The 14,314-nt window shown below is 39.2% G+C and overlaps 2 protein-coding genes across 2 annotated transcripts; one reads left to right on the top strand and one right to left on the bottom strand.

Annotated features, from left to right (window-relative positions):
• Window positions 1-164: 164 nt before the first annotated feature.
• Window positions 165-6,159, bottom strand: LOC108137588 (innexin inx2). Its single transcript, XM_017259320.2, has 2 exons — window positions 4,586-6,159; window positions 165-1,452 (listed from the first exon to the last, which is right to left on the bottom strand). The coding sequence occupies exon 1, from the start codon at window positions 5,718-5,720 to the stop codon at window positions 4,617-4,619; it is 1,104 nt and encodes a 367-aa protein (XP_017114809.1). The 5' UTR covers window positions 5,721-6,159; the 3' UTR covers window positions 165-1,452; window positions 4,586-4,616.
• Window positions 6,160-12,144: 5,985 nt separating this feature from the next.
• On the top strand, window positions 12,145-14,302 carry LOC108137583 (innexin inx7). Its single transcript, XM_017259313.2, has 3 exons — window positions 12,145-12,549; window positions 13,081-13,790; window positions 13,852-14,302. The coding sequence occupies exons 1-3, from the start codon at window positions 12,316-12,318 to the stop codon at window positions 14,234-14,236; spliced, it is 1,329 nt and encodes a 442-aa protein (XP_017114802.1). The 5' UTR covers window positions 12,145-12,315; the 3' UTR covers window positions 14,237-14,302.
• The last annotated feature ends 12 nt before the right edge of the window (window positions 14,303-14,314 follow it).

The following is a 14,314-nucleotide window of genomic DNA, read 5'->3' as shown; positions in this document are numbered from 1 at the left end:
GAGTACTGGTCATAAAAAAACCAAGTTTACAAGGTGGGCACACAAACCGAACCTTAGAAGTGTCCACAAAACTTTGTTTGTAGTTGGTTTAGGCGAACACAAACAATAGTTTTCATTGCTCCCCAGAACTTCCCAAAACCCTCCGATAAGATAGATTTTCCATGTTTGCTTCGATTTTCCTTGTTTTATTTAGTTGTTTATTTTCGCATGAAACGAAGTTGTTCGGCTTGAGTACAAACAATAAATCATAAAAAAGATCATCATGTTTTGGGTGTTTTTATTCTCATTTAATGTAAGTATTTATAAGTATATGGAATTGAAATTGAAACTTAGCTTAGGGCTTGGCTCGTTCATCGCTTCGAGGATAAACACACAGTTACAAACATTTTTATTTGATTTTCGATTGCTTTTTTTAAATATTGCTTTTGAGTCTTTCATTTTTTGTTTGTCTTTACCATGCTTACGCTTAACGCTAAATGTATATTTCTTGTAGTTTCATTTTACAAAAATATATACGTCTATAAATATGTATAAATTTAGTTGCTCTTCTTTAATGATGAGTTCGGGTGTGTGTAAAAAAAATTGCGCTAAACTAAATAAATGCTACCAAAGATATGCAAAAAAAAAGGAATTATAATTATTATTATTTGCTGGCGAAAATTGCTAAATTAAAAGTGTAAAAATTGAAATAAAATATGTTTTATTATGCTGGCGTTTTTCTTTACTAAGTGTAAATTATTGTTTTGCTTATTTTGTCTTCTTTTTTTTGTATTTTTCGCATTTTTTAGATGTCTTAATCAATGATCACAACTCTTAGCATAAATATTACTCGCATGTGGCATTCATAAATATATATATTTTTTTTTCTGTCCGTCTGTATATTTATGTATAAATATATGTGTAATTGCTTATTAAAAATATATATGGATGTATATAGATCTATCATATCTCAATTCGTTTGCTTCTGCACAAAAAAAATATATATAGTTTGAAAATGTCTTTTCTCCTGTCTTTCAAAGGTTTCCAGAATGCTTTTCAATGGATTGGCTGTGGGATTTTGGTCAATACGGAAAATTCTTTGATTTGGCAAATGAAAAATTTGATTGTCTCGGGATCGTTGAACCAATGCAATCCGAAACCAATCCATCTTTAGCTTACATCTCTGGCTGCGGCTAGTATTTGTTATTTGTTATTTTTAATTTTATTGTTATTGTTAATTTATTGTAATTGTACGTGTCTTGTTGTTGACGCAAAACAGTAAACACAAATCGGTTATTGCTTGCGATTTTGTCTTTTACCATGGAATTCGTTGATATGTGTTCATTAGCTCGTCATTAGCTCGAAAGGCCTCATCTACACTGCCGACTTCCTAAATTCTCCATCCGCTTTCCGATTTCCCCATTTTTCGACTCCGTCTTATCATCGTCCTAACCCAATTTCGGCTGCGTGAAACTGCAATGGAACAAAATTAAATCATTATTATTTAATAATAAAGTATGTTTGTTTTGGGTTTAATTTATAAAGCAATGACTGTTGTAGCTAAAATTAAGTTGTTCCTTTCGTTGAAAGCGTTGAGTATTAAATGACAAAATTAAGATGGTGGTTGCACCAGATAAGATTCCGGGAAAATTTGATAGTAACTTGGGTTTCTCTTGAGGTATAAATCTTTTATAACAGTTCTGTCGTTAATTTGTGATTATCTTAGTTTGCACATTTTCAACTAGCTTTAACAAAAGTATTTGGTACCTTCATGTCTAGCCATTCAATATACACTATAATTAATTGTATTTTAAAAATTTCTAAGTGAAAACGTATATGTAAATTCCTTATGGCTTTTAAATTTATTGTATGTATAATATTTTAACATCACATAAAAGTTTTAGTTCCAATATTCTTTCTTTACCAATATATATAATTACTTTCAAAACTGTTTGGTTTTCATAGACTTAATAGGATAAAACCTAGACAAAATGTTTAATTATTTTGAACATTATATATTTAAATTAACAAAAATTTCAAGCAGCGGTTCTGAATTAATTGCCTATCAACTGACTCGATTTTGACCACAAAAACCCATTTCCGCAAGCTGTCAGGCATTAAAGACTAATCACCTGAGAATTTCCAATCGCTAAGGAAACAATAAATCATCCGATCATCGCCATTGTCTAACTAAAAACGATGCATTTCCATTTCAATCGGAAATAAGTGAACATTCCGTTTGAGTTTCACTTTTGGCCCGATTCAAGTTTGACACTCTCGCTCGCTCTGCGCTAATTGAAAGCAATTATTGCAATTAAAAGCCTGGGAAATGAGTTGCTGACTTAACAAATTAAGTGCGTGTATAGTAAAAATAACAACAAACTGCGAATAAAAAAAAAAAAAAGCACATTCAATAGAGAGCAAAAGTTTTCGCGTGTCTGTTTCTCGTTTCATTCAACTTGGGGGCAAAGTGGATGGTGGGTGGGTTTTGGGTGTGACAGAGCGGTCCATTCATTAATTCATTGATACCTCAAATTGGCGGTCAGACGAACAAACCACATACAGCTGTATACGTAGATACAGAACAGAGAACAGCAGAAGCATTTCCAGCGCTTATTTGTTGATTATGATCATCATCAAAAGCTGTCGAGGCCGCTTAAATTGTGTGCCAGCCATTAATTGAAACCTGTGGATCTACAGGGGGCCTGGATCTTGTGATCTCTGATCTTGAGGTGGGGGTGGTAAAAATGGAAATGAAAACGTGTGCTAATTGCAACACTATGTCACCAATCAACGGCAGCAGCATCATCTGTGCCCGTTTATGTATCTCGTTTCTGTATCTTTATCTGTATCTGTATATGTATCTGTATCTCTATATGTATCTCGCACCTTATCAAAAGGTACTGTTCCCCCTTCGATTAGATAAGTGCCCATGCCCGAAAGTGTCACGTAGTTGCCCAACTTCTAATTGGCATTGCATGTCCCAAGTCAAGTCCCCAACGAAATGTCTGCACATTGAGCAACGCAACGCAAGTCGGCCCAAGTAATACCCAACTCTATGCTGATTACGAGTACGAGAGTCCGACGAACAGAGACCCGAACGTCGAGAGCTGTTTTCTTATCTCCGCCACCCGATGTCTCTGTGCCCAAAAAAAACTATCATACACACTGCTAAAAATTACTGAACTGAGTCCCAAAAATTATTATTCATGTATGTTGATTGACATTAGAATGAATAATTTAAAATTATCAATATTGTTAAAGTGAAAAATGATTAATTATATTTCTAACTTTTGTTATTATAATTATATTGTATTATTTAGAAAAATATGTAAACATAATTTTTTTTAAATAAGAAATCAAAGTTACGAAAAATGTCAATCTCAAAAGTATTACAAATATCTATAAATAGAACAAAATTGATCCCAGGAAAATCGTTTATCGTTTCCTAGTTTTTAAAAATGTATTTAAGAAATAATGTGACTTTTATTTTGTGACTGTGTAGTGATGGCAGCAAGACAGTCCCAGTCTTAAGATCGAGGCAATCTAAGAAAATCGGAGGCCATTGAAACGACTAATAAATAATGAGCTTGTTAGCTCGGGTGTCCGACCATCACCAGTGATCGAGCTTGGCTAGTTGATACCCTATAGTAACCCATATATATATACCTATAAAAAAACATATTTAACTTGGAAGTGAAAATCCTGTAGATACTTTTGTATGAAGAACCCAACTTTTTTATTTTAAATTGAGCTTTTCAAACACTTACTAGTTTTATTGAACATCCTTCTGGTACTTAGCTTTACCATTTATATGAACTTTTCATAATTTGTTTGTGATTGGATAATGTTACCCTCTTACTGGATATTAACTTAAAAATCTTTTCAAATCCTTTAGAATTTCTATGTTTATATACTTGTAAACTATGAATCCTACAATAAAACAAATAAAAATAACTTTAACAGAAAACCAAAATCAGTGTTGAAAAGACGACTTTTTGGATTGTATAATATTTAAAGATCTGTAAAAAGTAGATATGGAGTTGTAACTACCCTTTCGTCTGGAATTTTAGAGGGCATTGTGTAGAGAAATGCCAAGCCATAAGAAGACCGAAAGAATCTTTTGCCCTGCTGGCAACAATCTTTAACTAACTGCTGGTCAAACTGGTTTGCCCTCCACACTCTGTTCCCTCTCTTTCTTTACCCTTCCGAGTTGACCATGCGTGTAAGAGGGATGGACCTATGGTTGGCAATTGCGCATGCGCAGCTGCCATCTCGCTTGCACCGAAGCCGGTTACGCTCAAGACTAGAAGAACTCTCTCGCTCTCTCTCACTCTGTGAAAAGTGTTCCTTTGTTGTGTTGAAAAAAATTTAATTTTTTATTGTCATTAGTTAGATCTTCTATAAAAAACTAGCGTCAAAAAAAAAAACGTAAATCAACTACCAAAAAAAATATGGTATTATCGTATGTATAATCTTAAGAATTAATCGAGGTTTACATCGAGTGGAAGTGTGGCTTGAGTTAGGAGCTAACTAAAACTAGTGTCTTGTTGATGATATGGGGCAGTGTGTGGGATAGTGTTGGGATGATATATACGAGACTTACTGGCACTCTGGCACACGGTCACGCCCACTGATTAGGCGTCGAAGGGCCGCTTGTGGGCGCTATGCTCATCGCCGCCCATTTCGCGGGACAGATCCGATATCACCTCCTTGTAGATGAGTGGATCGATGTTCTTGCCCAGCTGATAGAGCAGGAACCAATCGCCGATGTTGCACTTGTTGGCCACCAGTTCGACCTCCTCGCTTTCGGCCAAACGGGAACGGGCTCGCAGTAAAAGGTGACGCAGCTTGGGACCCGCCACCACGGAGATCCTGTAGATTAGCGAGATTCCGGACATAATGCTCAGGATGATGAACCAGAACCACAGGAACACGTAGATCTTCTCGTTTACAATGTTCAGGGGCAGCACGCACAGACCGTCGAACTTCTGCACATTGCCGGAGGGACCGTATTTGTGGAACGTACACTTGGTGACCTTGGGAAAGACCCGTGCCATTGGATCAATACGCTCATCGGGCTCCAGCTCGGTGAACTTGAGGACATCGCTGCCGTAGGTGCTGAACTCGCCGTCCAAGAAGAAGTCCACAAAGTAAATCTGGCCAATGACATTCACAAAGTTCAGGGCCTCACACACGAAGAATCGGAAGGCGTAGAAGTTGTGGCGATTCAGGTTGCCAATGAAGTAGTCCACCAGGATCTTCTTGCGATCGTTCTTGCACTCGTCGTTCACAATGGGGCTGTTGAGGTCCATGACCAGCATCTTGAGGCGTCCGCCCTCCCAGGACTTCCACAGATAGCGCGGCACGTAGAACAGGATGGCCTGGAAGAAGAGGACGAAGCAGACCCACTGGTAGTACTTGTGGTACTTCACCTCGTCCTGGCCGTCCACATGGGAGCCCACTCCGGGCTGCACCACATCCCTTCCAGTGATACCCGTCAGCCTCTCTGGAACGGTGAAAGTCGAGTAGATCCAACAGTAGGTGTCCATCACGCCCAGCGGGATCTCGTCCACGATGCAATCGATGGGATCACCGATGTACTGGCGCGAGGTCACCAGCAGGGAGAAGGCAATCAGGATGATCACCGTGGCCTTGTAATGCATGCGAAACACATTGTTGTCGATGCACACCTGGTCGATCTTCAGCAGGCCCTTGACGGACCCAAAGACGTCAAACATCTTGGCTGCTGCTGCTTGCTACTTGCGATTTATGTGGATATAGCTAGGAGGAGGGTTCTACTACTCCTCGGAGATAACTCTTGGTGTTTCGTTGTTTTTCCTGGTTATATTTTCTTTCGGGTTCCTCACACGTTGGCCACCATTACTCTTCAGTTTCTGTTTCAAGAATGCACACGAAAAAAAAAGATAGTAGTAACTATCGGGGAGAGTGTTACGTGGGATTTGGTTTGGCACTGGATCTCCGTTCTGGATCCCCCAGAGAGCTTCGGCTTCGGTTCGGCCCGAGAGTTCGGTTTCTTTTCGTTTCGTTTCGTTTCGCGCTCTCAACGCGACAACAAAAACCACTGAATTTTGGGTGCGGCGGGGGCGACGGTTACCCAGGTGGAAGTTAAAACGCCGTCGCAGCAGCGGCACTAAGCGCACTCTTCGGATAGAAAATTCAAACTGTTCGGCTTTCCGCTGAGCCCAAGTCGCTTGGCTCCGTTAAACGCCGTCGCGCGAGAGCCACGCCGCGCCGTACCGTCCCGAGGAGAGCTAGAGAGCGGTGCTCTCTCTTTGGGGTGGATCTTGTTGAACAAAAAGTTTTACTTTATTTTATTTGTTAAACCTCTCTCGGCTCTCGACGCTCGACTCTCAGCACTGGCGCTCTCTCGCTTGGAATGGCTGAATCGGTGGACCAAAATGCAAAAGGGTAACCATTCCAAATCCCGGAGAGAAAGAGTGACTCAGTGATGCTGCAAGAATAGTAACCAAAAAAATAAACCACCTTAATTATTTACCTTTGTTTTAAATCTATTTTTGTAAAACATATTCCGTTTATGGCTTCCATTGATGCACTTTGGGCATTGGGTAACAGAGTTCCATTGAACATCTGGCAGCCTCATCAGCAATTAACCCTAGATTTGTTTGGTTACGAACTAATTTTACGGGTCTTCAAAGATAAGACAAAAATACATATATATTTTTAATTCCTATATCATTAGAATTTGTTAACTTCCCGATTTTGAATTCTTATAATATTTTGAATCTTATATTTGTAAATTGAAGTTTAAACTTCTAAGCGCTTAGACTCACAAAACTCTAAAAAAATTTTAGAAACAATATTTTTTAGCACCAACATTTTCACTTTGTTTTTTTCGAATTCTTAAAACAAACAAACAAACTTATAAAACTTAAGGTTTATGGTGTAATATTCTAGCTAGTACCGTTAAGTTACCATTTTTAACATGTAGAACTCAGATTTCCACTTAAACAAATTAAAATAAAAAAATATAAAAACCTAAAATTGTAGGGTTTTCAAAAATGTTTTTAACTTTAAATTCAGTTTTTTTTCAATAAAACTGTTGCATACCTTCTGGGGTTAAACCAATTGTGGGCTGTCTGTTTTCAGCGTTCAAGATTTATGATTTAATTTTAATGTCATCTGGCAACGCCGACGCTCATGGTTCTGCCGATGCATTTAACCCCCCGATGGGACACTGCCCCCACCACGCCCCGCACCCCCTCCAACTTTTAAGTCTGAATCTGCCATATTGGAGCTCCATTTGTGTTTGTATGCGAAGGCGAAGGCGACAAGTTCTTGGAACCCGTTGTGTTGTTGTATTTGTGGATGCTGGAGTTGTTTTTTTGTAGATGGGAGCTGCTGCACCACCAACAAAAACGAAGAAGTAAAACAAAGCACAAAGAGGCGAGTGGAAGAGAGAACACACAAAGGAAATATAAGAAAAACGCTGGAACTCTCTGCTTTCACTGCATTTCTATACCTGCAAACCTTTATACACCCGATAATTTTCAGCCATTACCGGCGTGCCAGAATTTACCTGAGTCTCAGGTATAGGGAAAAAAAACATTTAGCGGGATTTTTCATGCCCTTCTGGACAGAGAAAAGAGAGCCCTGATGTAGAAATAAAACGAAAACGCGACTACCTGTTACACTCGTTCTTCTTTCCCGCTCTCCACCTCTCTCTCTCTTATTTGTTGGCCCCTTCTTCGGGTTTCGACATTCTTATTTTACCTGTTCTCTGTCCATAAATTCGGAGCCATCGTTTTCGAGACCCTTGAAACTATCTCAATTGTAAATTAAACATTTCAATCCAGGCACACATTGGCTTATCATGGGTATATGCTATATACAGGGGTGTACTACATATACATAATAGCAACTCTATATAACGTACTACCTTATATTGCTCTCAAGTGCGTGTATTCGGTTGTACAAAATAATTAAAACAGTCTAGATGTGGCAATACTCGGCCAGTTCCAGTAGCTGATAAGGGATAGAGCATTTGTCATGGGGACCGATTGGTTGCCATAGGTGTTATAGTTATAACACCGTAGATCTGGGCTGATATGCCGGACATTGGGGATGTTTGAAGGTCCCACTTGATAGACATTCGAATGAAAAGTACTACATTAAGGTAGAGCTACTGTTCAAGGTTTAGTTGGCAAGACCGGAACTAAGTAAACAAATTAGGAAAATTTTGAAAAGTTTTATTTAAATAATCTAGCGTTTGGTAATGTTTATAAAACCATTTTATTTGTTTACTGTTTATTGAAAGAACCAAATGATTAACTGTATGAAAAACTATTCAAATTTAATATAAATAATATAAATAATAACCAATAAGGTATTTCAATAAATTAAGTTGTTACAAACACAATCCATATATGTATGTATGTACTTCACAAACATAATCACTTAAGTCGACAACTTAATTTCTTAGCGCAACCGGCTCCCAACTTGATCGCTGATCTGGGTTCGGAACACAAAACATAGCCCCAGGAACAACGATGTAAATTATTTTCGCAACCAAAACGTAAAAGCTGCACCAGTGGGTCCCCTTCAATCAATAATGATTGGCTACTGTCTGCTAAGCAACCTGAGAAGCGGAGAAGCGGACAAGCGGCAATAAAAATCGGTTATAAAACCATTAAGCCTATATGTCCGCACCGATACACCGATATATATATGTATGTATGTACATATATATCCCTAAATGAGGCGACTACTGTCTGGGCTATAAATAGCCGGAGAAAACCGCAGCGAACTGAGGCGAGACCGAGGTCTTAATTGCCCACTAATGCCAGTATCGAGGCCAATAAATCAGATTGGATCAGTTTCAGATCCAACCCCCTCGACACATATCTCAAATTTGACAAAAGTGGCCATCTTTTGGTCGAAATCAAATCTTTTGACACGATAAGTTAACCCGAGGGAGTAAATATTTAGATAAAGTTTGTTGATCGCCGACTGTCTTGCCTTTTATATTGTTTACAGTCGCTGTGCTTTCAACAATCACATACAAAAATTTTACTTTTTGACCGAATACTATGAATCATATTTAAAATATGATATTTTATATAAGCAAGTTTAAGCACAGAAACTATATTAGTTTGTACTATTATGCATATTTAATTCTATATATAAAAAAAATAAATCGAATCTTTATTTAATCAAAATTTTTTTTCTGTGCATTTAGATTGCCATTTTCCCTTTGGCACAAGCTAAATTGTTTCAGCTTAGTCATCTTCTTCATGCGAAATCGAACATCAACATATCTGAAAATTCCACGAAAATCGTATGCGTCACATAAAACAATCTGGTGTAAAGAAGATACATCACAAAGTTACGCATGCGTTTCTCTCTCGCGATATTTTATTCGATTTCTTCTCTTGGGATGGAATCTGAAATACTATGAATGATCTTCCGACAAAGTACCTTATTGATACTTAAATACTTTTCGGTTTGTCTAATCAGTTAAAGCCGTCAAAGCCATAAAAACATCTTATTAAAATCATGTTACAACGACTGTTCTTTTTGTTGGGGTCTCGATAATTAAAGGTCAGAGAACATCTTAAAAAACCTAGGAACCTATTACTAAAGACTACAAATTATAATATTTAAAATATTAACTTTCAAGTGCCACAATCACGTGCTTTAAGCGCAATGCGTTTTGAATTTCAAATTCTCGTAGGCAGCAGCTTTTCACTGTCAACAGACAGAATTTACATAAATATCGAATTGCAATCATGCTAATTAAAGAAACTGAGAAACTTCTATAAATGTCAAAACACTTGTCAGACAGTAATTAAGATTTGAATTTGGAAAGACTTGACCTAAAAACAATATATTTCCAATTTGGAGGACAACAACTTTTTACTAATTGAACGGACATTAAACTCTGATGTTTTATGATCACGAGATCAGCGGGCATAGGTTAGATGCTAACTGGTTTAAAATAGTATATTTTGTTATTTTGGAAATAAATAAATAACTGAAAGATTAAAATCAGATTGCGTCATGTTGAAAATTACTCTTTAAGACCGCCCATCCATCAACGATTTCATTTGCATTGCGCAAACGAAATATGTATCAAAAGCACTTTCACTTTTTCAGCAGAATTTTGTTGCAACGAATGCGAATATATCAATATCTCGATGTCTGTATTGCACATATGTGCATATGTACATACCAGTATTGCTTATGGCTGGTAATTGAATCTGTAGCCGAGGGTAATGTGTGGAGCGCCTTGCTTGAATGGTTCGAATTTCGTTTTCATTGCGGTTTGCTTTATTTAAATTTCAATGCAAAATTGACCTTATACAAGTACCTAAAACTTTTTATTCGTATCTGGGCTATGTGTTAATAAAGCAATAAGTCTGATATTCGAATATGAATCAATGAACTTTCGTCAACCGAAAACAAAAAAAAACACCAAACAAAAAAACCCATAATCAAAGCAGTTTCCAGCGAAACCCTAGTAGAGCAAAATTCGAGCAGTCAACCAGCTAAAAATGTTGCAATTACTAATATAGTCTATAGTCGCTGGGCCTCTGGTTACGCACAACTTCCATGTGTGAAATATGCGAAAGGGGTCTGGGTCTATCTTATCCGACAAAGTTGGAGCGGCCACTTAAGCGCTTAAGTAATAAGCACCGAATACGAATTCCACGGCGCGCTATTTAGATAAGCAACAGATATAGATACTTGGCCACTGATAGTACGGATCTCTCTGTTGGCATTCTAGAGTTTAAACAAAATATAAATAATGGGAGACTTGACTTGCTGTCTTTTCTGGGGATTGACTAAGAGATAAGATTGTCGGGGCCAAAGAATGAATTATAATGCTGGGTGGAGGGTGAATATCCACCTATGAAAAACCTTGTCCTGTTATCGCTGGAACGCAATATCCATGCTAAAGACTCGCCTAGCTGGAGACTACAACTATTTAGTATATATGTAGCCCTCTTAAGCTGTCTGGCACCGATCTGGGTCAATAACATCCCCAATCAAACTGTATATATATTATATATTTATCCAAAGTCTGTTCCATCCATCAGAATAGACAGCATTGATTGATAGCGGCACGCTTTTCAACCCGGATAGTTCTAGATTACGGCGGAAAGGGTTCTTGAAATGGACTAGAATGCCACTTAATACTCTTATGATCTTAAATACAGATTCTTCATGAAAAATAGTAGTTCTCCTTAGAGTTCGTTGGAAATATTTATTTTATACATTCGGCTTAAGGTATTTTTTGACTCAACTATTACTATCTTTTAGTTACTTTATTATTCACCATATTGTTCTTTCAAAAAAGTTTACTGTACTTATATCACACAATTAAATCCCGATTCTCTTGAGTCATAGATATTTTCTCCCACTGATTCATTGGGCTTGTGATTGTTTATATGGATCACTCATGTTCTAAATTTCTTACGCTCTTGGATCTTTAATTTAGATTGGTCTGGAATTACTCACCCACACACTGGGCATAATTGTTGGGCCTTGCTCAGACGCATCCCCATTGATTAAGTAAACCCTGAGAAAGTGTTTAATAATTTGTATATTCCCCTGTTCTCACTTTTGTTTTCTCACACTTGAGAACCTAAGGTGTTTTATAAGTCCACGAGAAGCTCCAAAAATTGGGGCTTTCTTGGGTTTCAAGAGAGACGAAAGTGCACTGGTAGAAAAGAATGTCAAATTTTCGAAACTTAAACTTTGTTCACAAACATTAAAGTTTCCTCAAATCCATTTGTTATTATAACGAATAAATTAGAAATATATCCAGATAAGATAGAATTTAGAAGAGAATTGTTTGAGCTGCAACTTAAGGTCCCACCAAAATTGTTCTCAGTGTATGGCACGTTAGTAGGTTCTCATATTTTCCCTTAATATTTTACTGGACAGCTCTGAATTAAACTCAATTTAATTGCTGATTCGGCATTTCCGTGCATTTCAGCCCGAATACGCTATCTTATCGGACCTGCACGGCTCTCCTGGCCAAAAAGAGCTCACGATAAGGCTTTTACGCCAGAAAGCCCTCTCCGAAGTACGGAGAATGGAGATCGGGCCACGGAGACCCCCAAAATCGGAGACCCGGAGACTCGGAGACCCGGAGCAGTGTATCGAGCGGCGAGCCTTGCAGTTGCGAGGAGCTAGCCGCGACAAGCGGAGCGCACAAATCCGTCCGACATCGGAACGCCACCCATTTGTAATCGCCACCAAAACCGAAACCATCGTAACCAGCTGCGAAATCGGAACGGAGCCAGAACAAAAACCAAAACCAAAACCAAAGATAAGGACGGCACTACAATGCTGAATACCTTCAGTTCGGTGAGGCAGTACCTCAAGTTCGATCTCACGCGGGTGGTCATCGACAACATAGTGTTCAAGCTGCACTATCGATGGACCTTCGTGATGCTCCTGGTGGCCACGCTGCTGATCACGTCGCGTCAATATATCGGGGAGCATATCCAGTGCATATCGAACAGTGTCATTGCTCCCGTCATCAACACCTTCTGCTTCTTCACGCCCACCTTCACAGTGGTAAGTTTAAGGGGTCACCGAGGGGTCACCTGGGGTCACCAAGGGGTCATCAAAGATTCACTAGAGGTCACCAATATTAATGTACTAAAACAACCAGCTATTGATTAGAAGTAAGAAATTTTAGTTCTTAAATAACAAAATAGTAAGTCCTATGGGTCAGCAGGAATATCAGTTGAGGTCACCAGTTGCCTGATATTGATAAGCCCTGAATTAGGTTAGAATACCTACAGGTTAAAAGCTTGAGACCAAAGTAAAAAAGAAAGATATTGGATAATTTTGCTGCTTTGTCTACAGGTGGCTTGGAACGATTTCTGGTATGATTTTTAGCAAGGTTTAAAAAAAAAAATTTAGCGTTTATATTTACTTGTGTTGAAAAAAATAGGCAACTTAAAAAATTCTTTCGGGCTTATAGTTTGAAATACTCAATGTATGTGTTATATATGTAACATAAGTAGACAAAATAGCGCTTAGACTATTAACTTCAAACTATAGTTCACTTATATGAACATTATGTTTTGCACTTTCTGTTAGGTGCGCGATCAGAACCATACGGCCCACAGACTGGGGAGCGAGCCCCCCGGATTGGGAAATTATGATCCCGAAAAGGATTCGATCAAGCGCCACGCCTACTACCAGTGGGTGCCCTTCGTACTGTTCTTCCAGGCCCTCTGCTTCTATGTGCCGCACTTCCTGTGGAAGCAGTGGGAGGGCGGTAGGGTGAAGGCCCTCGTCTTCGGCCTTCGGATGGTGGGTCTGACGAGGTACCTCAAACACGACAGTCTGCGGATCGGCAAGCTGAATATCCCATCCTTGGAGGAGACAGAGGAGCGCATCAAGGACATTCGACGCACAATGATCGACAGGATGCGATTGAATCAGTCGTGGGGTGCCCACTTGGTGTTCGCGGAGGTGCTCAATTTGGTGAATCTCCTGCTTCAGATAACCTGGACCAATCGATTTTTGGGCGGACAATTCCTCAAACTGGGACCGATAGCCCTGATGAACCGGTGGTCCGATAAGATGAGCATTCTGGACATGGTCTTTCCCAAGGTTACCAAGTGCATCTTCCACACGTACGGTTCTTCGGGTTCGCTACAGACCCACGATACACTCTGTGTGATGGCCCTAAACATCATGAACGAAAAGATCTATACCATCCTGTGGTTCTGGTACTTCTTTCTGCTTATAGTTACTGTCTTGGGATTGATCTGGAGACTGTTAACCCTCTTCTTCTACAGAAAGTAAGTGTGGCGATCTTTGAGTTATTTTTGGTTAACCCATCTAACCCATCATCAATATCAGTGTCACCTTCACGCGATGGTCTCTCTATTGGGCAAAGCCTGGCCAACTGGACGAAAACGAACTGTCGGCAGTGATTGACAAGTGCAACTTCTCCAACTGGATGTTCCTGTTCTTCCTGCGCACCAACCTCTCGGAGTTCCTGTTCAAGAAGGTCATCTATCATCTGGCCAGTGAGTTCCCGAATCCCGATCACGACAACGATATCAATGCCTATCGAGAGGCACCGCCCGCACCCTCTAAATCCCGATATCCCGACATCAGTGGTCTGGATACGGTGGATTCACCCCTTCTGCACCCTCGACATCCTGCCACGCCCACCGGAGCAACGCCCCCCAATGGAGTCCAAGGGCCAACGACTTCGGAGATGGCCAAACTACCTGTTTAATTTATGCATTTCAATTAACGCTAGGCAATTAATTATTTGAGCTTTGTCTTGTTTACACCTGTTTTTTTTTTTATATGA

The sequence above is a fragment of the Drosophila elegans genome, unplaced genomic scaffold, assembly GCF_018152505.1.
Source record: "Drosophila elegans isolate 14027-0461.03 unplaced genomic scaffold, ASM1815250v1 contig_149, whole genome shotgun sequence".
Lineage (NCBI taxonomy): Eukaryota > Metazoa > Arthropoda > Insecta > Diptera > Drosophilidae > Drosophila > Drosophila elegans.
Note: the sequence above shows the minus strand (reverse complement) of the source record. Positions and strands in the feature narration are given on the sequence as shown.

Bases quoted from the DNA above. Each gene is read 5' to 3' on its own strand.
- LOC108137588 (XM_017259320.2), bottom strand. From the start codon at position 5,720: ATGTTTGACGTCTTTGGGTCCGTCAAGGGCCTGCTGAAGATCGACCAG.
- LOC108137583 (XM_017259313.2), top strand. From the start codon at position 12,316: ATGCTGAATACCTTCAGTTCGGTGAGGCAGTACCTCAAGTTCGATCTC. The intron at 12,550-13,080 runs GTAAGTTTAAGG...ACTTTCTGTTAG, and splicing joins TCACGCCCACCTTCACAGTG to GTGCGCGATCAGAACCATAC. The intron at 13,791-13,851 runs GTAAGTGTGGCG...CATCAATATCAG, and splicing joins ACCCTCTTCTTCTACAGAAA to TGTCACCTTCACGCGATGGT.